The following is a 25,752-nucleotide window of genomic DNA, read 5'->3' as shown; positions in this document are numbered from 1 at the left end:
GACTGTCTGCAACTTCCCCGCTAGTAATAAAAAACACAGTTAGCTTATACAGCTCCAAATATGGCATCATATATTGAGGTGTGATTGTACTGGAAAACAGAGCAATAGAAACAGAGAAAATATAAGTACAAACAAAATTGAATCTAATATTGTAGAATGATTTCCAAAGATTCACATGAAGTGTCAGAGTTTATAAAATGGGCATCTTCTACAATACAGATAAGATATACTCAAAAATTATAATTTCACATCTTACAAACCCAGAAATGCTCTGGCTAAATGTGTGATGACTGGGAACAATGACTAATCCTGACCTGCATTATTCCTACTAGTCCAACAGCAAAACTGCCATTTGTGACAAATTGTGACAAGGAAAAATATCCACCTGGAGAAGAAAGAGACCAATTAACTCGTGGTTGGAACACAGGTCTCTAGAGGTCTAAGTCCACTATATCAAACTACTTTGAATCTAACCCAAAACAATTAACTAGAAACACAATTGTGATTTCCCATATGAATTTTTTAAAAAGTAGATGTCAAAGGCATATTGCAATTTGTTTGCACTTGTTTTATGATATCTTAGATATGAAGATGTTTCTGCTAAGGCATTTTTCATTTTTAAGGGAATACTGACAAATAACAAAACATAATTATAGAAATGCCGTTATTCAGTACATAAAATATATACAACAGCCTTTAAACCCTTTACTATGATAACCAGTATGAACAGAAATTGATGGAGCCTCCCTGCCCCCCAAGTCTTTGCTGCTTAGGCCTAGTACAATACATTGAAGTCTCTGTAATGAGAGCTTTCCATCCCTGCCCCATGAAACCTTTACCTACAAAGGTAATTTATTCTCAGGTAAGAACATAATTCTGCTCCTATACCCTCTTTTAGGACTGCTGATGAGCTGCAATTGCCAATTACCCCATATTACTTGGAGGTGTTTCTGTTGTGGACTATCCACTAAAGCAGAAGTGGGCAAACTACGGCCCACAGGCCACATCTGGACCATGGGACCCTCCTGCCTGGCCCCCAAGCTCCTGGCCCAGGAGGCTAGCCCTGGCCCCGCCACCGCTGTTCCCCCTTCCCCGCAGCCTCAGCTCGCTCCGCCGCAGCAATGCTCTGGGTGGCGGAGCTACGAGCTCCTGGGGTGCCCCACCGGTGCTCCAGGCAGTGCAGTAAGGGGGCACGGAGCAGAGGGGGTTGGACAGAGGGCAGGGGAGTTCGGGATGGTGGTCTGGGGGGGGGAACAGGGGGTAGAACGGGGGCAGGGGTCCTGGGGGGGCAGTCAGGAAGGAGGTGGGGTTGGATGGGGCAGCCGGGGGCAGTCAGGGGACAGGGAGAAGGGGTGGGTGGATGGGGCAGGGGTCCCAAGGAGCCATCAGGAATGAGAGGAGGGTTGGATGGGGTGGCAGGAGTCTGGGGGCGGTCAGGGGACAGGGAGCGGGGGTGTGTGGATGGGGCAGGGATCCCGGGGGGGGGCCGTAAGGAAACAGGGGAGATTGGATGGGGCAGGAGTCCCGGGGGGGGGGGGGGGAGCTGATAGGAGGTAGGGGCCGGGCCACAACCCCCTTCCCTAACCAGCTCTCGATACAATTTACGTTTGCTCACCCCTGTACTACTTTAAAAACCACTACAATTATTTCATACAGGACTTCAAACTGTATTTGAACAATGAATGGCCTTACGAGTGAAATAAGAGTTATTTATAAAGTAAGCCACTCAGCCCCTAGATTATCCATTTCGGTATTAATAATCACTCCCTAATCAATTTTGCAAATAGTGAGTATGCCATGGATTTTGGATATCATCATCTTTGGATAGCGTAATAGCCATCACGGCCGACATTACCACAGCCTGTCATCTACTACTCAGCATGTAAGCTGAATCCATATCTTCCCACAAAACCTGCAGTTTTCTTGTCACCAAATACGATGAGACACACAAGTTTCACCCTTTATTTCCATTTTAGGAATCAATAATAAAGTACTTAAAACACAAGGGATTAGCCCTTTAGTACTAGTTATTACCATATCAGAGAGGTCACAACAAAAACCTGTAGGTTTTTTTGGCTATTTTTTGGTTTGTTTGTTTTTAAAGAAAGTTATTGGTAGTGTGGGAGTCTGATCCAAAATATAAAAATCAAATACAGAAAATATACTCCAGCCAAGTTAAGGACTTTATAGGACTAATTCCTTTTTGTAGGACAATTCTATATTAGATGTTTTAAAAATTAATCAACCAATTAATCATGTGTTATTACATCACTTAAAAATATCAAATGCTATGTAAATACGAAGTAATAATACTAAACATATCTGCACAAAAATATTATTTTTGGTACTTATATCTATTTTTCTTTTTTAATTATGGAGTTGAGAGTGGAGTGATACAGGTATCTAGGTGTAGGTTCTCTCACTTTTCACCCCATCAGTCCTGATTGGGATGGCCAGTGAAGCAGTTCAAGATACTATTTGGTCTAAATGGAGATCTTAGAGTACCCACCATCAGGCATTCATTTTGTTTCTCTTTACTCTCCATATTACTTCGTCCCTGCTTCCTCATAAGAGCTAGAAATGAATCTAAAGAAGACTATAATTTGCACTGGTTTACACTTCTTTCTGGCCCCTTTAGAGACTCAAACATGCTCCTGAATCTAGATCTCCTGGTGTGAGCTAATATCTAAAAAAGGCTTTTTTTTGCTTTTCCTATACCCATAAAATTATGGAAAGTAGCTAGATAAGTGGAATGAAAGTTATCATGGTAGATTAAAAGTTTCATGTCACTGTACCACTAATTTTTCTACAGATATATTTATTTAATACAGCGGTTCTTGACATTTTCCATATTATGATCCCATGTTATAACAGAAAAACGTGCCCCAATCTAGCTACAAAGAAAGGGAAAGTGGTCATGACTCCACGTTGGACCTATGACCACCCACACAGGTGCTGCAACCAGAGGTTGAAAACCACAGATTAATATATTTTGCATGTGTGAATTTGTATTGTGCTATGAAATGTTTCTTATGCTCATCACCATTTTCTGGGTTAAATTGGTTTACTCTATTAGCTTTTAAAGTTATTTGCATTTCATTTAAACACTAGTGTTGTTCCTAGTGGTCGTTGCTTACAAAACTTTTTAATAGAACTCTGTGAAATATTAGATACAACGATAAATCCCATTTGAGTAGAAAACAATAGCTGTGACAGCAATGTCAAATGCTTTGATGAAAAAAATCTACTGAATTTCACTAGCTTTATTTCCAATTCCCACAGAGTTCACATTTCTATGGTGCTAAATTGACCACAAAGGTAATTTTGCAAAGGTCCCACATTCAGAGGAATTAACCTTGTCTAAAACACTTAACTTCTCAATGATGAAAATGCATTCCTTCACAATTAACATCAAGAAATCATTTCCAACCTGATATTATTAATGGAAACCAGATGTTTAATTTTTTATTGATTTTGTTCCTGACTCCCCCTGAATTCTATGGGTTCTCTCTCTCTCTCTCTCTCTCTCTCACACACACACATGGCAGTAACAACCAACACATGGTTGCAGTAGGTAATCTCCCAATCCATCCAGTATAATTTACTAAAAGGACAGGAAGGAGAGCAGTTTGACATCACTTGCATTGTTATTTCTGAATATCAGATACAATAGTGCACCCCAATAGTTTTTTCAAACTCTGTAAGGTAATCAAAAAACTCATCAACAAAATCCAAACTTTGACTCTCAGTGCACTTCTTTCACAGTTAACCATTTACGAAGCTTCCAGAGGTGAAGAAATGAAAACATTTATCTTCTGAAGTGTTTCTGAAATCTCCTGATGGTAAATTTCCATTTGTTAGCATAGTAAGAACACAGTGTGATCGATATATAATGACCATAAAGCATCACTAAGATTATAGAAGCAGCAAAGAATCCTGTGGCACCTTATAGACTAACAGACGTTTTGCAGCATGAGCTTTCGTGGGTGAATACCCACTTCTTCGGATGCAAGTAGTGGAAATCCGAAGAAGTGGGTATTCACCCACGAAAGCTCATGCTGCAAAACGTCTGTTAGTCTATAAGGTGCCACAGGATTCTTTGCTGCTTCTACAGAACCAGACTAACATGGCTACCCCTCTGATACTAAGATTATAATTAACATTATTGAGATATGCACTCACAACTGAATTGTGCCTTTCAGGTTCTGGCTCACACAGGGACGGATTAAGGTAGGGGCTTTAGGGGCTGCAGCCCAGGGCCCAGGCTCAAGGGGGAATCCGCAAAAATAAATCACAGGCAGCGATCAACTCTGGGCCGCTAAAAGTCTCATGGCGGAGCGGGGCGCTCAGGCAGGCTGCCTGCATGCCGTGGCCCCACGCTGCTCCTGGAAGCGCTAGCTGCTAGCACATCTCTGTGGCCCCTGTCTGGGAGGTGGCTCCGCACACTGCCCTCACCCCCAGGACTGTCCCTGTAGCTCCCATTGGTGTGTTCCCGGCCAATGGGAGCTACAGGGGTGGTGCTTGCAGGTGTGGGCAGTGCATGGAGTCACGCTGTCCCCCCTCATCCCAGGGGCTGCAGAGACGTGCTAGCAGCCAGCCGCTTCCTGGAGCAGAGTGGTGTCATGGCATGCTGCAGCCAAGAGCTGCCTGCAGTAAGCGCCTCCCAGCCAGAACCTGCACCTTGCACCCCCTCCTCTACCCCAACTCCCTGCCCCAGATCAGAATCCCACTCTTGCACCCGCACCCCCTTCTGCACCCAATCCCCTGCCCCAACCCCCTCCTTGTATACAGGGGCCCCACAAAATCTAAAAGCCCCGGGCTCACAGGAGAGTTAATCCAGCCCTGGGCTCACACCGAGGGCAGTACAAAGATGCACAACTCTGGTGGTAGCTACCAGGTGCACAGGGAAAGCATGTCTCCTACTACACCACTCAATGAGTTGTGACACATCATCCCTTCCTTAACAAGTCAGTTTTGCTGCCTGGTGCAGGTGGGTGGGGATTGGCCATGGCCTGACGGTCTCCTTCCCCTTTTTAACAATCTTTGTGCTCAGAGTCTCCAAGGATTGCAAGGTTGACAGTTAACTTATGAATCTGCAGGAAGAGAAGAAGGTTTCTTTCCTCACTCCATGGAATTGTGTGAGGGTCAATCACAATCTGAAGATCGGTTAGGTGCAATTACTACTAGCATAAGTGAAAGGACATCAGTTTCACTAAGTTTCTTGAACAGTTCTCTACAGGAAATAGTATACCTTTCCCTTGTTTTAAGATTACCTTTGGTCATCAGCTCCATTCTGATTGCTGTTCAGGACAATCCTCCAAAGGTCTGAGGCTACAAGCTCCTTCTGATCATTCACAAGGCTGATACTGGGTAGCTGCAGCTCACAAACTTTGCTTTCTGATAGACTGAATTCCCGGAATGCAATGAATGATTTCTGGAGCTCATCCCAGTACTCCAAGCTACAAGGAACCTGCGATATTAAAGAAATCTCAGTTACTCTGTACTTCTATACAAGTACACAAAACAGGTATCTACAGTACACTTTATAATGATAAAATTAAACTAAAATAATTGCCAAATGACCAAGAGAATTTTAAATTCTTATTATGTACCCCCTTCTACCTCCATATAGTGAAGTTACATTCTTATTAGACCTTTCTATGAAGATGTTACTTAAAACATCCACCTATGTATTGGGAAAAGAAATAGTTATTTACACTGCATGACAAAGACAATACAAAAAATCCCATATTCACATTAAGTAGTCAAAAGATCCATTGGATGTGACTATAGTATAGAGTACTCTACTCCTCCATCAGTCTATTTGTATGCATCTGTTGTCTCTTGTCTTATGCTTATATTGTAAGGTCCATGGGTCAGGGCCAACTTTTTGTTCTGTGTTTGTATGGTGCCTAGCACACTGGGGTCCTTGTCCATAATTAGAGTGCTACAGCAATACAAATGATTAATAATAATCCCCACAAAACTCTGCCTAATTGTATTTGAATTAGTGTCTTTAAAACATTTAATATAGTGTTAAAAGATGCACATTAAATTAGTGAAACTATAAAGGGGAAAGTAGTTTGGGCATCTGCTACAGATCACTAGAATTTTTTTTTTTTTTTAAAAAAATCCTGATCCAGCTCTGAAAGTACTTTAAAAAAAAAGAACAGCTTCTCTTATGGAATGTGCTAACTGTCCAGATATCTGTGGTCACAAAGAAAGCCATACAGTGGACTTGATTCAGCAAGTTACTTAAACATGTACCTAATTTTAAGTATATGATTAGACCAATCATTGTGAATGGAACTACTCATATGCTTAATGTTAGGTATGTGGTTAAATACCTTGCTGAATTGGGGAGAATGTCATCAAAGAAAATTCTCAAGTATGTAGAAAACAAATGTGTAATCTAGAAAGCAAGAGATTCTAAAAACAGAAGAAACTATCTCGCATCTACTTTTAATTGATAACAAGGAAGTAACTGAGAATGTGAGACAGGTTAAACTTAAAATAAATCTAAACCTAGTAATACATGGAAATGCACAGTGAAGGCACTCAAACAACCTTAATTCCACTCTGTAATGACCCTTTGCAATAACCACATAATTATGATTAGTGCATAATTATGTTTTTAATCCAAGATTAGATTAAAATGCTTTTAAAAGATACATTCAATTTTTTCCTTTTCTTATGGTATCATTACAGGGCCGAGTATATTTGGGCACTATAACATGTGTGTACTTCTTTTAAGTTTACCCTTAACTCTGAATTCTGTGAGCTTTTAATTTTTGTTTTTGGCATAATTCCAACATCCCTGAAATGTTTTTATCCCTAAATTACTGAGATATACTCAACCTTACTCCCAGTTCAATGTAGTTTTTATTTTAAAATGTCCTTGATTTTTTAATAATAATAAAAATGTTCCTATACGAACACTAAACAGGAAACCCAAAGAGAACATTACCATGTGATATTGCTAATAATTAAAAGATATGTAGCTTACATTATTGAATTTTAACTCTTAGGGTCAGGTTCACCGGTGTGCTTTGACTGCATTGTCCCATTCTGGAGCAGTGCAAAGCTGCCTAGTTGCCAATTTCCCCCAGTGCCTGACTTTCACAACACTTTGCACACACACATACAAGTTTCCGCATTTTTCTTGCGTCCTATACTCCCAGTGCTACCAACTCTTGTGATTTTATTGCGAGATTTGAATATCTGATGCGCCTAGAATTATGTGATCACGAGTCTCTCAGTTTTCATTTAAAATAAAAAGTTTGTAGCCTCATGGTTGCAGAGAAAATCTTGACAACATGACCTAAATGTACCATAAAGGCTCAAATGCCAAATAAAAAGAACCCCAAATATATTATTTAAAAAAAACCCACCTCAGGATATTTAAGCCAATCTCATGATTTTTGAACTCTTGGGGTTGACAATACTGCATTCCTCTGTGCTGGTACACACAGACACCAGTATCCCCCTTGCTCCTGTCCCCCACATTCTTCTGCATGCCACACCCACTAAGTTATTTCCTCTTGCCCTTGCTGTTGGGTAGTTCTCCTGCAACTAAGTTTTTTAAAGTGATTGTTTAGTATTAATGGTCTTTTTTATAGTTTATTCTTCATAACTGAAAGTTTCTTCTTCAATAGGGGCTGAAAAACAGTGTTCTTCTATAGAAAATTTCATGAAGAATTGCTCTCTTTCAAAATGGCTACCATCTCCTCAATGGCAATGGCCATCTTCTCTAAAGGCAGCCTGGTTTCATTTCTATTGGGAACAATAGTAGGTGGTAGCCATTTTGAAAAGGGCCTCCTTCGCTAGGAGTAGCCTGCAAATTTCACTCCAATTGAGTTGAAAGCACAAGTTAACAGCACAAAGAAATTTACAAATGATACTACAGTCTGGATGTATTGTACAATGGGACCCAGAGAAGTCAAAAATACAGATGGATAGAAAACAATGACACGAGACTGATTTTGCAGAAATGCAAGCTAATATACAGCATACTGGAAGGAATTTTTTTGGAAACATAGGTATTCAATAAGTGGAAGAAAGCTGGAAAACAGTAACTGCAAGACATAAAAATTAGATGAGCGTGTAACAGAATACGCAGTGAAAAAGGGCAATGCAATTTTAGACTGCATTAGTAGAGACTTAATATCAAAGGGTAGAAATCAACAGTTCCTTTTTAGGTCCCACTGTGATCTGAAAGAGTGTGCTTATTTTTCGGTCCCCATTAACAGAAACATATAGAAACTGGAGAGAATTCAGGGGAAGCCACAAACATGACCAAAGGAATAGGGTGTGTGACTAATGAGGAAAAACACACTGTATACTGATTAAAATGAGAAAAAAACAGTTTTAACACTTGAAAAGCGACTCATTTGTATGCACAGTATTTTTCCCTAACTGTATTTTAATATGTACCGTACATAAGAAATGTAGTTTAGACAGATATATTAGGATTCAAGATATCATTTATAGGTTATAAACTAAAAGGTCAAATATGCAGTTTATGTGATCTCCCTAAACTAACTACAGCTCATATGCTTTGGGACTGTCCCAAACTCTAAGCATATTGGGCTGAAGAATGCAAAAGACTTACTTGATTTAGAATCCTCTGTTCCTAAACATCTAGATTTATTCATTCTAGGGGGCTTATTGCTAATGCCTGATCTGGATAAATTTAAGGGATGATGGGTGCTCTGGGCAGCATTAGCTGCCAAAAACAATAGTTGTGAAAGACTGAAAATAGGCTATATCCCCAAAACTGAGTCACTGGCAGTGGGAATGAGTGAATTAGATGCGCTAAAAAATGCCCCATGTGTAAAATTAAATATGGTTCTTTTATCTTGAAATGTGTGAGTAACACTCTAGCTACAATTCAAATAATTGTTACCTCTTAGAATGTGACCACTGTAATTTCCTCTAGAAAACTAGGGTAAACACCACAGCTACGAGGCTAGCCACTAGACTCCACTATTAAATAACAAACACATACAAGAACCCGCCATTCTTTATCTAGCACGCCTACTGACAAAAGTTTCCTTTTTTTCCCTAGTTATCAAAAAGGTCTATGGCTGTGATCATGCTCATCATCAAAACAGAAAAAGAACACCGAGTTTAGCTTGTATCTCCCAATTTCACTTGTTACCTGGAGTGCAGAGGTATTATTTAAGCACCCACAGAATCAGACTGAATTCAGAATCCTTAAACTCAACTTTGCAAGATGGCTGCTATATATTTTAGTACACGAATACCTTACACAGAAGAGGCAGCAGCCTCCCTCCATGTAGGGATACTGCAGTGCAGAGAAATACATGCACTGAAAGCTTCCATCTCTCTTTTGGTGACCTTTGAGAAAGAGTTAAAGAAGGGAACAGCTGGGTTACAGACTAATGTGTTCATGTGTTGCCCTCAGAGATGCAATTATGGCCTTTTATTTATGTACTGTTTCATTTTTTTGGTTTGAAAAAAGGCTTCTAAAGATTAAATGTTCACTTCTTGAAGTGCTATCCCTCACATGGTGGTGCTTCCCCTTGGAGATGAAGTCACTCTTGTTCCAGAAACAACTACTGTACAACAAAATACACACAGAAGACAGGAAGCATGTGTGTGTTTTATTATCTCCTAACAGGGCCACCTAAGTGAAAGAGAGGCGGAATACAAAACAATCTTGTACTTTGTGTTAGACGCCAACCCATGCTGCGATTTTAACCCAAGCTTCCTGCATGAATAACTGATTGCTCCATAATACGGCTATCCTGGTATTAGGATATTTTTCTGTTCTACAGCCAAGTGCCTTGAAAATACAACTCTCCCTTTAGGTGAACTGAAGAAGTAGCAGAAGAAAAATAAAAACTCTTGTCCACATTACTATAGGAAGAAAATTCTTGGCAATGTTACCCAGCAATCTGTATTTTTAACTTTATGGTTAACAGTGATTTGCATCAAAATTGCAAAAGCAATGTTAGTTGAAAAGTGTATTACAGAGAAGGTGAATTCAAAAGAAAATTAAGGATAAACAGATATAAAAAATTAAACGTGCCTATGTACATTGCTAATAAATAATTTAAACTGACCTCTAGAATAACTCTACAATTTCAGAACATTTCAATACACACCTGCCAGACTAGCTTCCTATGCAACTGAGTGTTGTAAACTCACAGTACAGAGCAAGTTGCCTTCTAGGAGTTGGATAATATTTCTTACCTCCTTCTCAAGGGACTAAGATTATATCTCATCACTGTGGAAAATAACCTCTTCTGGCATATCTATGTTCTGGAAATTCACTCTATTAGACTTTTGATGTGGATCCAAATAAAAAATGGAGGTGATTCAAAGTCAGATACAGCATAACAATGTTTCAGTTTTTATATAATCCAATAAATTATAGCTGCACAAAGGAAATTATGTTATGTCTTTTTCAAATTTCTTCTTCATCTTTGTTATGTTGGTTTTGTTACATTCACACTATTTTGCTATATCCTTAGACTTTGGGCACTGAAAATTCTTCCTCAACAGCACCTGCTCAGTGCTTAACAGTGATAAGCAGATACTGCAAATTGGAAAAACTTTAAGAAACTATACATTACCTTTTCTTCACAGAGAGCTTTTGGATCCTGATTTGAATTGGGTTTAATAATGCCTGTCTGAAAGTCACAGTTATTTAGTTCAATTGTAAATATGCCTCTGTGTGTGTGTTTTAATTTCAGGTTTTTCATCTGTAAAATGAGGATAATAATATTTACTCAGCTTTCCAAAGGACTTAGAAATATTTGGGTAAAAGGGGAATATACCTTTTTTAAAAAATAAAGAATAGCATCTCAGACCTTCTATCTATGTTAAATTAAATATATTTATGGTAGTCTGCCACTGCTATTAGTTATGTGGTATTTATTCTACTTACACTTAAATCAGTACTACAGAATATAAAATAAACACCTATCAATTATAATGCAGAGATATCAAAGAAAAATATCTTTTCTGAAAAAAAAATCTGTTTTAAAAAAAATACCTAAATGCCTTTTAGCTGAGTTTGAAAAAAAGCTTCTATACATCTTCAACTAATAGAAGCCATAAAAAACCCTTTGTAATATTGGAACCAGTTGAGAAACCACAAGTATTCAAATGCAGGAAATCATGATTTTATAACATTTTAATGTGATCTACTCTTGGGAAACAAAGTTAACCAAGCCCTATTTCTGTACAGGAAATATTCCACTGTACAGTTGTAATACATTGTGGTGAGGGGTACAGCTGCAAATTTTTCACCTGTAATGCCCCACTGGTATTGTGGCTTACTGCATTGCATCAAGATTGCTTTCCTGTCCGGAAAGCCCTCTAAGTACAAACAAGACTCTAAGCCCAGGTTTTATTTTCCCTTGGTATCAGAATATGGTAATTTAAGAGCCCTGAGAAATACTTTTTAACCTTTTAAAAGAAATATGTAGCATTCTCTTATTAAGGCCTATATTTTGTGTTTTTAAAAAAAACATGTGATCAACTTATCTCATCAATTTATCAAGCTACCAAGTTCAGAGCAAATGCAGGTGTGCATGATAGAAAGCAATCTGTTACAGACTGAGTTTTTTCTCATTAAAGAGAAATTAATCTAAACATACAAAATAGCTTTTGTTAAAACAGAGACAGCAGAGCAGTACCAAGCTGTATGTGAAAGAACTTCAGTAGGATCTTTAAAAAAAGAAAAAAAGAAAGAAATATACATACTCTTAAGTAGAGAAACAGTTTCATATGTCATTCATCTTTACATTGAGTACACGTGGGGTCACTTACACTTCCTACTGAAAAAGTAGTAAGAAACGGTACAATGCTGTAGAATTTATTTGGATTCATTTTGTCTAGTTTCTCTATTGAACTTTGCAAATACTCAGAAACAAGTTATTAAAAAAAGCTCTTGGTATATAACCTCATCTACCCATTCCAGTGTTTTTCAAATTGTTCTATTTTTTCTGATAGAGTAAAAATAGTCCACATTTATATAGTGATTTTCATCTTGAAGGATCCAAAAGCACTTCACAAATAATATGTATATAGCATCACTGAAATGCAGCCACCTCTGGGATTGCAGCCAGCAGCTTACTAGTGCATAGTATATATTGCACAATAGTGGACTGATGAGATATTTGGCCAAGGATACATGAACAAACCCCTACTCTAACAAAAAGTGGCACAAGGTCTTCATCATCCAGTTGTAGTAGAGAGAACCTCCGTTTCTAAAGTTTCATAAATCAGAGATATGAAGTCTGAAAAGGACAGAACTCAACCAGAGTATAAATCTGTCATTAAAATACTCCAATGGTTTTGTCAGTCTTCTGGCATCAGGCAGAGTCTTCACTGGCTCAAGGGATAAAAGTGTGAGGCACTGGCAAATTATGCACAATGACCATTAACATTCCCAAAGAGTTACACCTAACTCCATGCAGAGCTTATTGAAAATGTACCCCTAAAGGACACAGTCTCTCTTCTTGATATACAGAAAGTTTTGCATATAACATGCAGAACACACAACAAAATTTTTTAGTAACTTACAAATACATTAACAGGATAGTAAAGTCCCTCAAAGCAAGATAATTCACAAATGTTTAAATCTACAATACCTAAAAAAAATTGGCTGTTTCTTCATCTGCCTCAGACTCATTGTGCAACCGTAGTCAATAACTTTCTCTGCCTCTGTTTCCCCTCCATGAAGCAGAATGAAGATAATACTCAATATCTATCTCAGTCTTAAAATGAGTTTTAAATAATTAAGTCCTAATGTTCAGAAACAGGTTTGCAAAATTGTACATGTCATTATGCCTGTGCACACCAATGACCAGTTAAATCATTTGAAGTCTAATTAGTTATTGGTACATGCAAGTCTCCACTCCTTGGCAACACTACAATTATACAGACAAATTATGTGTGTTCATTTTTGCACATGTACATTTCTGAAAATGTGGGTCTAGGAAAGAAATTTCAGACACTAGTATTAAGGGAATTTTTGGAAGGGTGTAGTATTATAAGATCAAATATAATTTTTAGAATAAAAGACTAATCTTTCATTTTATGCTTGTTTAATCTGTGCAAATATCAGATAAATGAATAAAAAGGAAATAATATATACCAGTAATTTAATTTAAAAGGATTACTTAAAACAACAAATGACAGCTATAAAAGGCAAGATCCCTGACAATACAACAAATTCGGCTTGCTCTCTGCACTAACTAAAATAATTGGACAACATATTTTATCACACTTTAGAAAAGTCTGACCAATTAAAGCACAAGCATTAAGTATAATTACAGACTTTAAAATATTCAAAATTTCAGTCCATGCTGTTGATAAGTGTGGCTGAACTTTACAGCATGCTTAACTAATAATACCACAAACCTAAATCACTAACCTGCCAAACACAAATTACTGGATTTCCAAAATACTTGCTTCTGAAATGTGAGAAATGAACCAAACATGAGTAAAATTTGTGGTTTCCCCCAAACCTCTTTTCCCAGCTCTTTCAAATGCCCAGCTCAACACTGTAGCCCCAATGGGGAATACAAAGCAAAAAGGAAACAGAGTCAGCCAAAAATGAGGTATTCTTCATTAAAGGGAAAAATGAATGCCTTTGACATTGATCATAATTCTTTTCTTGTTGACTGTCATGTCAAATCTTTCCTGGAGTTATGACTTATAGTAGGTCTAATGCCAATCATTCTTAAGCTCATTCTTCCTTGAACCACTGTTTAAGCAGCCACTAGGTGTTAGCAAATGTGTCTGTTTCTACGTTAGCATAGTGTTGAAAACATCAAGCCCAAGGTTTTGTAGTTTACAAATGTTTTATTTAAACCGTGTAGGCGATTAATGTGATGTAACAGACAATTCTCTTAAATCTCCAACTTTCCCAGATATTGCAGACATTTTTATTCTCTTAAAGGAGCTTTCTTCACCTCAGAGGATTTACAAAGGAAAGCTTCCAGAGCTGGGTTACTTACCTGGTCTTTTCCCTATTTAAATCTAAGCTAAGCCTGTGCAATCTCAAAACTATTTACTCCTCTGCTTTTTTCTGCTGTCTGTGAGACCAAGCTGAATTAACTACCACTCTCTAGACCAAGAGAGTGGGCTTTTTCACCCTGTTTACAAAGAGACTGTGTTAAGGTAAAAGGGCAAAAAAAGATGCCCCAGCACACAATAATATTTTCATCAACTCTTATAAAACTGACTGCACTTGCATGCAATCAGAATACCAGCTGGTACACAAGGGAAACACACATACACAAAATTGTTTGTGCGTTACAGCTTGATAGATGTTTTATTTTAACGTCATATGCAGCAATGAATAAGAGCCATAGGTTATGCTCCTTTTCTCTTAGCTCCTCTATACCTTCTAACAGCCTATAATATTCTCTCAACAGAGTTCAAGATTTGCCTGGACTATCTCCCTGGATAGCAATTCAAGAGAAATTTGTTGTGAAAGTGGCCTGCGTAGATCTTAGGGATCAGAATTTAGAGTACCACTTGATATAATCACAAACAGCAAAAATATAAAACAGTTTATATTTGATTATACAATCTGTTATTCATTGGCCACTTGTGTAAACAGTTCAGTGACAATGAGTAGGCTTTTAGGAAGGACAGGGTAGTGCCGGTGATATTCTTTGCTGGAGAGATAGGATATAGAAAGAAATAGCAGAGAACAAACACCTTTGAAGAGACTCCCCAAGTAAAAAGCTGTGCAAGAAATTTCTTGTTGCAATCCTGTTCACAAGCTTGCTTGCGTGTGCATGCACACACACACACACACACACACACGAAGAATATTTTCCACACTACACAAATAGCTTTTCTTGTTGAAAACCTGTTCCCAATACGGATTACTGACATCATAGGTTCAGGACTAAAGAAAACAGAAAAATAAACACCTCCTTGTGTAGTCAGAACCCCTCCTTGTCTTTCTGGCTGAACATATGCCAGGTATGGGGAACTGTACCTTTAAGAGGTCATGTTATGTAATGCAGAGGCAGTTGGAACTGAGATAATGAATGAAGCCTATCTCTGTCAAGCACCTTTTCTCTGAGTGATTACAGAATACCACACACTACCAGAAATAAAAAGAGATTCAGAAAATAACCTGAGTGAAGCAGCTAAAAGCTCCTTCACAGCTGAAACTCACTGGGAACTTGGAAGAAGACTGGAGGAATTTCAAACAGCACTTCACTCTTCATTTGCAAGCAATGGGTGTTGGTCAAAAGGAAGACATATCTTATTTTTGACAATGGATGGTTCTGAAGCACTTGCTATGTTTAACAGTTTTCAGTTAATTCATACAGAAGAGCCTAACTCAGTGATACCAATTAATTTTATCATGTGTTTCATGACATTTGGTAATTTTCTTAAAGCCCTAGCTCCTGGCACTGTGTGCTTAGGTACATATGTCAACTTTCATTCAAAAAAAGAATATGTTTCTCTCTCTCTTGGTTGAGGAGTAAAGATTGAAAACATGACAAGAGTGCCACTTAATGGCTCAAAACTCAAAAGGTAAATAAAAAGAACATAAAATTGATCATGCTTTAAAGAGATCATGATTTTTAAAGACAGTCTCACGATTTTTGTGGCATGACTCATAATTTTTTAACACTTGAGCTTGGGGATACTGCTAACTATGAAATTGTAGTTCAGAAATTTGAAGAATACTGTACCCATGTAAAAATGAAAGATACGAATGATATGTTTTAATCTGAGGTTACAAATGGTGATTTATGTGAGGCTGAAGAGCCAATCTTGCAATTCTGGGGGGTTAAATGAGTCCCTGATAAAAAGACTGGATTGTGATTAGAATCTGGAACAAAAAAACTCAAAGAATGACTACTATAAAATTAACCCCTTCACAAAGCATGTAGAATTTCCTAAGCAACAGAAGTTACCCAATCCAGACTGAAATTTATGGAGAATGGACAATGGTCTGACACAGCAAACATGATTGAGAATCCAAAATACTACAAGAAGAGAGATCTGCAAATCCAAGTGACAGTGCAAGATACCTCAGAAATTAACTGAACATGGTTAAAACAATGAGTTCTTGTGGCACCTTAGAGACTATAATTTATTTGGGCATAAGCTTTTGTGGTCTAAAACCCACTTTATCAGATGCATGGAGTGAAAAATACCAAAAGCAGTATAAATATTACAGCACATGAAAAGATGGGAGTTGCCTTACCAAATCGGGGGATCAGTGCTAACAAGGCTAATTCAATTAAGGTGCAAGTGGCCGATTCTCAACAGTTGACAAGAAGGGGTGAATATCAAAGGAGGAAGGCCACTTCCACCTTAATTGAATTAGCCTCGTTAGCACTTGGTAAGGCAATTCCCATCATTTCATGTGCTGAAAAGATGCTGAGAGAAGAAAAGGCACAGCCCTGGAAGTCTTTGCTCTACACCTCAGACTGCCTCCCTGTGGACTGCCTAGCATGTTCCTGAGATGCGGCTGTTATGAATACCCCAGGGGGATGCCCTTACATCCCTTGTCTATTTGGTTAAATAGGTTCAGAGAAACCTTAAGGGAAGAACAGCCTCGTCATTGGATTTTGTTTTGTATTAAGCTGAAATAGATTGAAATTTCAGCACAGAATTCCTGTGATGAACTCAGCTTATTTTGTTACAATTTATCTAGGATTCTTGAAAAAAATTCAAGCTGCTCCTGATCCACTGTATGCTATTTCCAGTCCTTCCCATCTGCCAGCACTGGGCCCAAAGATCAGGGGAATGTATCATGATCAGTGGAACTGGACACAGAGGGTCCATGTTCCCGGAGATATTGTTATTGAGGGGACACCAGAGGAACAGGGAATGTGAGGAGTTAGGCTGGAAACAACTCATCCAAAACAGAGCTCAGCATTTAATAAAGATCCACTTGTTCAACTTAACCTGCATTCAGCTTTACTCTCTGCTAATGAAATACGGTGGCAGCACTGGAACGGTGAGTTCTCTGAAGTATATCAGCTGGCAGGGTGAGCCATGGAACTCAGTCTGAAGCTCCTAGAGCAGTGGTTCCCAAACTTGTTCCGCTGCTTGTGCAGAGAAAGCCGCTGGTGGGCCGGGCCGGTTTGTGTACCTGCTGCGTCCGCAGGTTTGGCCGATTGCGGCTCCCAGTGGCCGCGGTTCGCTGCTCCGGGCCAATGGGAGCTGCTGGAAGTGGGCCCAGACGCTGCAGGTACACAAACTGGCCCAGCCCACCAGGGGCTTTCCTTGCACAAGTGGCGGCGGAACAAGTTTGGGAACCACTGTCCTAGAGCCCTGGATTTTGCAGACACAAACCTAGCCCAGCAATGGACCAAGTGGAAGGAGGAGTTCCATCTGTACACAGATCTGGCCATACAGGAGTACAACAGCAGGAAAATAAAACACTTCTTTTGCCATATTCGGGAACCAGGCAGAGGGGTCCACTCTGCCTCGAGCCTGGTTGCACCGAGATTATACAAGGTAACTACACAAGAGAGATAAGTGATCCAAAGGCAAAGGAGACACTTACAAGCCAAAGACACAAGACCCAGAGAGCCTACGGCAGAGGTGGACAAACTGGTTGGATAGGTTTGGGAATTCTGAGGGGCCTGTCAGAGGGCGGGGGTGTGGATAGGGGTCGGGGCAGTCAGGGGACAGGGAACGGGGATGTTCGATAAGGGGTGGAATCCGGGGGGCGGTCAGGGGTGGGGTTTCCTGGGAGGGGGTGGTCAGGGGACAAGGAGCAAGGGGGGTTGGATGGGTCAGAGGTTCTGAGGGGGGCAGTCACAGGGCAGGAAGTGGGAGGGGGCGGATACATAGCCTTCCCTACCTGCCCTCCATACAGTTTCAGAACCCGGATGTGGCCCTCAGGCCAAAAAGTTTGCCCACCCCTGTCCTACAGAGATACACAGATCATCACAGAACACAAAGAAAGAACAATCCAGAAGCCAGCCCCACAAGGAAGGAGGATACTCTAGAGACATTGTTTGCTAGACTTGAAGATAGATGAAAGGAAGACACAGAGAGGTTAGTTCCAGTGTGGCTGTCTGTTGAGGATATCAAACTATCTCAAAGACTACATAATCAGCTGAATTTTGTGATAAAGACAAGACTCCAACTCAGCTATGTGCTAGCAACCTCTGGCTGAAGGGACAGGTTGTTGAAGGCTTGGCTTCAAGTATTTCTTTTATTTGTAGTAAAAAGTTTGTATAATAGGGAAGATGTGTCATAATCCGTGGAAGTGGAGTCAGAGGAACCATGTTCCTCGGAGGGACTATTATTGAGGGACACCAAGGTTACAAGGAGCAGGTGGAGTTAGGCTGGAAGCAGTAGACAGGATTCCATGAAATTCCAGTTGTTCAGCTTAACATATATTAAGCTACTCTCTTTGCTAATGGAACAGGGACCCAGGGCTGTCCCTACCAATAGGCATAGGGCACCAGGATATTTGGTGTCCCAAATTTCCTGGTGTCCTATGCAGTTGCATGATGCTCCAGCCCCTGCTCCACCTCTTCCCCATGGCCCCTGCCCTTGCTCCGCCCAGCCCTGCCCCCACTCCACCCCTTCCCCAAAGTCCCCGGCCCTGCTCCGCCCCAGCCCCGCCCCCAGTCCCGAGGACTGCAGCAGGGTCGGGCCTGCACTCACTGGCAGCGGGAAGTGCAGCGACTCAGTACCAGCCCGCTCCACCAGTGAGTGCTGGGGGGCAGTTCTCCCTCTACCCCCCAAGCCAGCGCCCCTCCCCGGCGGAAGCCTGGGGCCAGCCTCCCCCCACCCCCATGTGGAGGTCTGGGCCCTCCCGCCCCCACGGGGGGGGGGGGGGGCTGTGTAGAGCCCCAGAATGGCTAGGGACAGCCCTGCAGGGACCACTCTGAAATGACGGCTGAGCATGAATGTTATAGCTGGACCAGTAGGATCTATTGACCGGGAGTACAGCTGCCCAGGGATGTGCTAATTGGTAAATTAATTGATTTTTTGTTTTGTTTCATAGAATAACACCTTTTTTTCTTTTTTGTCCTTTCACCAATAAACATCTTCCCATGTTAGCGTCCTGATTGGGTTTTGTTTTTGTTTTTTTGAACTGTATATATTTTGCACTGAAACTGTTCTCAGAAACAGGGCAACACTTCTTGGGCTAGGTCCTCAACTCAGGACCTGACATATGGTGTATATGTAGTCACAAGTGCTGAATGCACTGCTCTATACCACTAGCTGATTACTCAAATTTTAACTACTACTAAACAGATGATGTCACAGGCCAGATCAAAACCATGCTGACCTACATATCCAGTCTGGCCCTACAGTTGCTTTATAGAGAACAATTTACAGTTAGATGGAGAAACTGAGGCACAGAAAGGTTAAGTGACTTTATCAAAATCGTAATGCTAGCTTCTTGTAGTGTTCGGATAGAACTGTGATTTTCTGACTCCCAGTCTTGCCTTTTAACCATTAGACTATTCTTTAAAATGTCAAAATTTCACCATTTTTGCAAATCTCGTGTGAATACTTAAGTAAAAACAGATACTTCTTTTCCCTAGTCTTTTCAGTTCAGAAATTGCTAGCACAAGATAGTGCCCTAAAATGTAATATGAACCTCTCAAAACTCAGACCACTAATAACTGTTTTTTCATTTGTACATAATAAAGAAGGATCTTTTTAAAAACCTATCCATGTATCTTCAACCACCAAAAATTATCCTCTACATTCACTCTAGTCACTTTTTTGACATGCTGGTGTAAATGTTTCATCTGAGAGTTAAAACTTGGAAAAGTCTCAAGGAATCCTTTCTGGCTAGCACCAATCTTTAACATATCAAAAAAGTGATATTTTTACCTCTGTCTTGGTCTTCATTTTTATCCTTTGGATCAATTCCCTAAAAGATTTCCATACTTTGGCCTTTTCCCTTCTTTCAAGCTATAAGTATGATCCTCACTACAGCACTGACTTCCTGTTCATTTTTGCCCTCACCAATTGGAGCAATAATGGATTGCCCTTGCCTAAAATCACTCTAGATGGAGACAGCTCTGGGATTAACTCCACTCTCAGGAAATATATGTTATCTTCCACTAAGTCAAATTGTCAGTGGGATATGCTTTTTCTTCTCCATGTATGTTTGACCATATTAGCTGTAGTCTAGATTGAACTTCTATGCATTTAGTAACATTTGAATTTCCTACTGTCTAATAGGATCTTTAGTGGTTTCCCCTTTACATAAAGGGTATACTAGCTGTGGTTTAGAGTCACTATGTACTATATCACACGGACAAGGAATAATATATGTGCTGTTAGATTTATTCCTCTGAGCACATCAAACTGACACTCCAGTATGTGTCCCTTCCCTTCCTCCCACAATGACTTTTATTAAAATATCTAGCTCATATATAGGGTTTTTAATCTTCAAAGCACTTTACAAATACTAATCAAGGAAATCTCACACCAGAGATGTGAATAGGCAAGCATTATTAACAACGTTTTAAGGATACAGAAACAGAAGCAGAGAGATTGATTTGTTCAGGGTGACAGAGGAACATGTCGGTGTACTGTAGAAGATTCATTCGGGAGTTTCTGGACTCTTTGTTGTATTCATATCACACCTCTTTCTTGATATAGAGTCAAATTTTCAAATGGCCACTCAAAGTTGTATCCACAACAATTTGCATGAGCAAACCATGGGCATTTACACTTCCAAATTGTTTTTCATTTCTTGAATTTATTAAAATTAGCACTCTTGGAACCTTCTGGTCCCTCTTTTTACTGTTGTCATCACAATGCTTGGACTGATTGCAAAATGTAAATAACAGTGCTTAGCCACCCTTGTAAAGTGCTTTGAGATATTTGGATGAAAAGTACTATAAAAGTGAAAAGTATATACTAGATATACTGATAAATATTTTATATTATTTTTATAGTAAAAGAATCAGGGCTTTATAAATGAATATGATAGGAGATATATTAGTAAACATTTTAATAGCTTTTAATAGCCCCTCCTTAAAGTACTGAACCAAGATATGAGTTGCTCCACGACCCATTAGGCTCTATAAAATGTGCATTTGAGGACACAACCATATACTGGAACACACACACATTCAAACACCTGGTGGCTATGCCTAAAACCACTTGGGATTGTTCAATTTTTTTCAATAGAACACACACACACAGACACACACATTTTGAGGAATTTGTAACAGATTTATCACTTTCATTTTTATTTTCAAAATGAACTTGTACTCAAACAAAAATTTGCAGATTATGCTGGATTATAAATTTGCAGGCTGATGGGGATCAGTATCATTTATTCTGAGTAATGAGAACAGTTGTTTGTAGGGGAGGAAAAACAGATCTTAAAATTTCCTAGTGATTTTGAATATTAACATGACACTGATCATTAACAGACAATAGCTACGCAGCAGTGAGCTTCTGTCTCCACTTCAAGAGTTGTAGAAGAAAGGCAGGGTTAGATAAAATATATGTTGGAACTCATCACTTCCACCATGACACCAAGAAAAAACAAAAGGCTTCATTGCTCAGAGATCAATGCTATTTAATGGCTGAGCATAGTGGAGAAACAGAGATAGTTTCCAGAATAAAATTAAGTAGATTTGTATGGAAAAAAGAAACAAACTAATAAATACCTGTTAGCAAATGACATGATGGTTTAAGATGGTTAGTATTTTTCCAGTTGGCAAGTGTTTTTAATTTGTTAAACATGTACATTATTATAAAATAGATTTTCCACATTTTTAAAGGATATGGAATGTTAGCATTTCAAATGATTTTCTGGTTTTTGATTCAACAACTTCATTTACTATCCAGGCTTTCTAATGTCTAGACTGCAATATATTATTATCCAACACAATATAAAGCTAAAATATGGTTATTAAACTGATCACAGGCTAGACTGTAACAGATAGACACAAGTGTCTTATAGAAAGCTGTGATGCTATGGTGCCATTTCAGAAAAAGCTGGATGAGCATGGGAGAGGGACAGGCTGACACTGGAAGTGGGGAATTTGCAAAACCCTCTTTCCTAAGGCACTGTGTTTGTGTTTCCAAAGTATTCTATCACACATCCTTTTTCATTAATAAGGCCCCAACCCTGAAAATATAAATGTGCTTAATTTTAATGCTTAACTTTAATTTAATGGACCATATGAGTACTTAAAGTTAAACACATGTGAAAGTTTGTGCAGGAAATGGACCTAATTTAGAATATATGCCCTGAAAATAGGGGAAGGTAGCTCTAGTGAAGATCTCAGTGATGATTCAGGATTACAGGTAATGGTAAGTAACCAAAACTAAATAATATGAAAAATACTTAACTTTGCTCAGTTAAATTTTTGGAAAAGTCAAGTCTGGAGGGGACAAGTGTCTCCTGTAAATGATATGCAACATCTTTGTGTGCTAATTAAGATGCCAGAACTTTTCTTTAAGATCACTCAGTTTCTAATGATATAAGGCATATATTTCTAGTCATGATGGTCCAGATATTGAACTTTAAAATTATCAGTCCTTGGGTCTAACAATGCTTTTTTGGCATAGACCAAATCTTACACTGAAACCAGTATAATGTTGTCACTGTCTACATTTTGAGGTTAACTTCAAGAATGTAAGTTTTCTTATGTGCTTTGCAAGGAACGTGTAGATTTCTGTTGCCATTAACAGATGCTATGCAGAGCCAGGGAAACAATTTGGAGCATGGTGGGGATAAGTTAGGACCTGACCTGCCAGAAAACCACTACGTAAAAGAGCCAGAAAAATAACATTTCTGGTCCTGGTTTCTTGCTGTCTGGGTCAACAGAAACGGGTATGCTGCAGAGGTATTGGTTTTAGCATGTGGGAAGAGGAAATACCTCATATCACTGAACAGTGGCTCTTCTAACAAATTAAGAAGAGATATCAGCAAGTTCCAAATGAGTATAATGAAGTCTTTTTTGTCCAGAAAGATGATGTGCCATGAGGAGCCAGAAGAGTGTTTGTAGGATGTAAAAACAGGCAGAATGGGGATTCTCATGGCTGTAACCAAGCTAGGGATGGTTTCACCTCTCTTCCCCCAAACACAAAGACTAAACATTTTTAACAAAATCACATATGAAAAGCTTGCTTTCCTCCAACAGAAAAAGGAAGCAAAGTAAGAAATATATATACACACCTCTACCCCAATATAACGTGACCCGATATAACACGAATTCGGATATAACACGGTAAAGCAGTGCTCAGAGGGGAAGAGGGGCTGCGCACTCCAGCGGATCAAAGCAAGTTCGATATAATGTAGTTTCACCTATAACGCGGTAAGATTTTTTGGCTCCCTAGAACAGCGTTGTATCGGGGTAGAGGTGTATATAAAAAAATCAATCTAAGTAATTTGACTAAGACAAATGTTTACACTCAGTGGTGTAGCCCAGGGGTCGGCAACCTTTCAGAAGTGGTGTGCCGAGTCTTCATTTATTCACTCTGATTTAAGGGTTCGTGTGCCAGAAATACATTTTAATCTTTTTAGAAGGTCTCTTTCTATAAGTCTATAATATACAACTAAACTATTGTTGTATGTAGAGTAAGTAAGGTTTTTAAAATGTTTAAGAAGCTTCATTTAAAATTAAATTAAAATGCAGAGCCCCCCGGACCGGTGGCCAGAACCCAGGCAGTGTGAGTGCCACTGAAAATCCGCTCGTGTGCCGCCTTTGGCACGTGTGCCATAGGTTGCCTACCCCTGGTGTAGCCCATACAGCTAGCTTGCCTTTACTATATTCACTGCCTTGCCTTTATTATTTTCAGCAGTAACGCAAGGAACCTACAGGCTTGTATCCTGCAAGACATTGATTTCAGCAGTTAGCATGAGTCTTGAGGCCTATGAACGTTGGCATAGATAAACGGCCCAACGATAATCCCTAAATTTTGGGGAACTAGATGTAGAGTGTAAGGGGGAATTTTGTCCATAATGACATCAATCAACCACAGAAACATGAGCTAACACCAGCTTGTTGAAAGTTTTGGAAAAAACATCCAACCACAAGAGTGCCCTGGCAACGAATTGACATATATGATTGGTTGAAATCATTAATATACTAACCTACAGAAGAAGGATGCCTCAACATTAATAAGGCGAGGAAATACAAATAAGGAAGAGGGGAGAAAACCCTACTGAATATGCATTAGACATGGTAGCATCAGCATAAACATATTATAACATATTATAAAAGTGGTATCCCAGCCTGTGGGCAGGAGGAGAGAGAGAGAGATGTAGCTCTTGGGTGGTGCCAGAATGATGGCCACTGGTGAAGATGAGGAAGATGATGGTGATGAGGAAGATAATGGCTAACATTTCAGGTTGTTCTGCAAGGGATGGTGTGAGTATGGATGTTCAGATGTACTTTCTGTATTCTCTCTATCTACCTTACTGAGTTAGTGATTGTGACTGTGCTAGATTTATTAATAAATTATTTGTAAATATAGGAAAGTTCCTATAGTATGAGTGTTGCAACTGTGCAAATTGGGGTTCTCAACTACACAGTAATTTTATTAATACTGGGCCTGATCTTTGGACAAGAACCTGTCAAAGTTCAAAGTGATAACTGAGGGTTCTTGTACTTAATCTATACATCAGGCTACAATGGAGTAAAAATGAGAAAACAAGCTATTGGAATATTTTTGAACCTACATTAAAATTTGATTTGAGAGACACATCATGGTTCAGATCAGTTCTTATTTATCTGAAGCAGTTAGTCTATCCTGAGGTTACAGTCAAATTGCAGCCAGCATGTAATGATTTCTGATATCTAACAAAGTTCTGTTTACAGTGAAGTTTTCATAAATTCTAATAATCTGAAGAAGTTATAGAAACAAAGAGGCTTCCAACATTTATTCATGATGATTAAAAAGATGTGCCATAAAAGAGTTTAGTAGAGCCAGAAAGCCAGATGAAATGTCACAATGATTTACTTTAAAAGATGAACATACAACTGTCAAAATTTTAAATGTTAAATATACCTGAAATTACACATATGCACCTTACACTGAATTTATCTGACAGTATAGAACTGAGTCCTTATTGGTATCACTGCTGGTTACAGTATGGGACCACACAGTATTTCAAGACATGCTCCCTACTGGGAAAGCTGCAATATGATTTCTATGAACTTTTGTATCATTACTGTTTTTAAAACTTTTTTGGTTCCCTTTCTAAATGTGCTAATCGCAATTACCTTATTCACAAATATGCTGCAATGGTGCAGAATTGCCCCAGAAGTATATGGTATTCCACTGTGGGTGATTGACAAGCAGTACCTAAGTAGTCTCGGAGACTTCCTGATTGGTCTTGTTCTCTGTAGGTAAAAGGCCAAAGCTTGTTGAACATGGTGGGAGTGGAACTTACATTCTTCTGCAGATGCATGCAGTTTTAGCTAAGGTGAAATTCCAAAACTATTTTAGGGATAAAATTTGGGATATAGGTGTAAAGAAGCTTTATCTTTATGGAACACCATATATGGAGGGTCTGCCATCATTGCTTCCAGCTCACTGACCCTTGTTGCTGATGTGATAGCTACAAGAAGGGCGATTTTCATGGTGAGGAGGGACATGGAGCAAGTAGCTAAAGGCTCAAAGGGAGAGCCTGATTAGTACCAAAAGAACAAGATTCAGGTCCCAATGGGGCACAATCTTCTGAGGAGGCAGGAAAGGTCTTATCAAACCTTTCCAGAATCTGCTGGTTAGTGGGTGTGTGAAAATGGAGTAGCCCTGATCAGGTGGATGGTGTGCACT

At 39.3% G+C, this 25,752-nt stretch overlaps 1 protein-coding gene across 13 annotated transcripts in view; it reads right to left on the bottom strand.

Annotated features, from left to right (window-relative positions):
• The window catches only part of VPS13B (vacuolar protein sorting 13 homolog B), a 917,098-nt gene that overhangs the window by 89,641 nt on the left and 801,705 nt on the right, over positions 1-25,752 (bottom strand). For all 13 annotated transcript variants that reach the window (XR_005593500.1, XM_039522053.1, XM_039522049.1 and 10 more), the window contains one exon: positions 5,274-5,470. Coding sequence is in view for 12 of the 13 variants with exons in the window: in XM_039522053.1 (XP_039377987.1) it covers positions 5,274-5,470 (197 nt within the window). In the remaining variant the exon portion in view is untranslated. The remainder of the gene's footprint in view (positions 1-5,273; positions 5,471-25,752) is intronic.

This window comes from Mauremys reevesii, linkage group 2 (assembly GCF_016161935.1).
Source record: "Mauremys reevesii isolate NIE-2019 linkage group 2, ASM1616193v1, whole genome shotgun sequence".
NCBI classification, from domain to species: domain Eukaryota; kingdom Metazoa; phylum Chordata; order Testudines; family Geoemydidae; genus Mauremys; species Mauremys reevesii.
The sequence above is the reverse complement of the archived record's forward strand: the minus strand, read 5'-3'. Positions and strand labels throughout refer to the sequence as shown.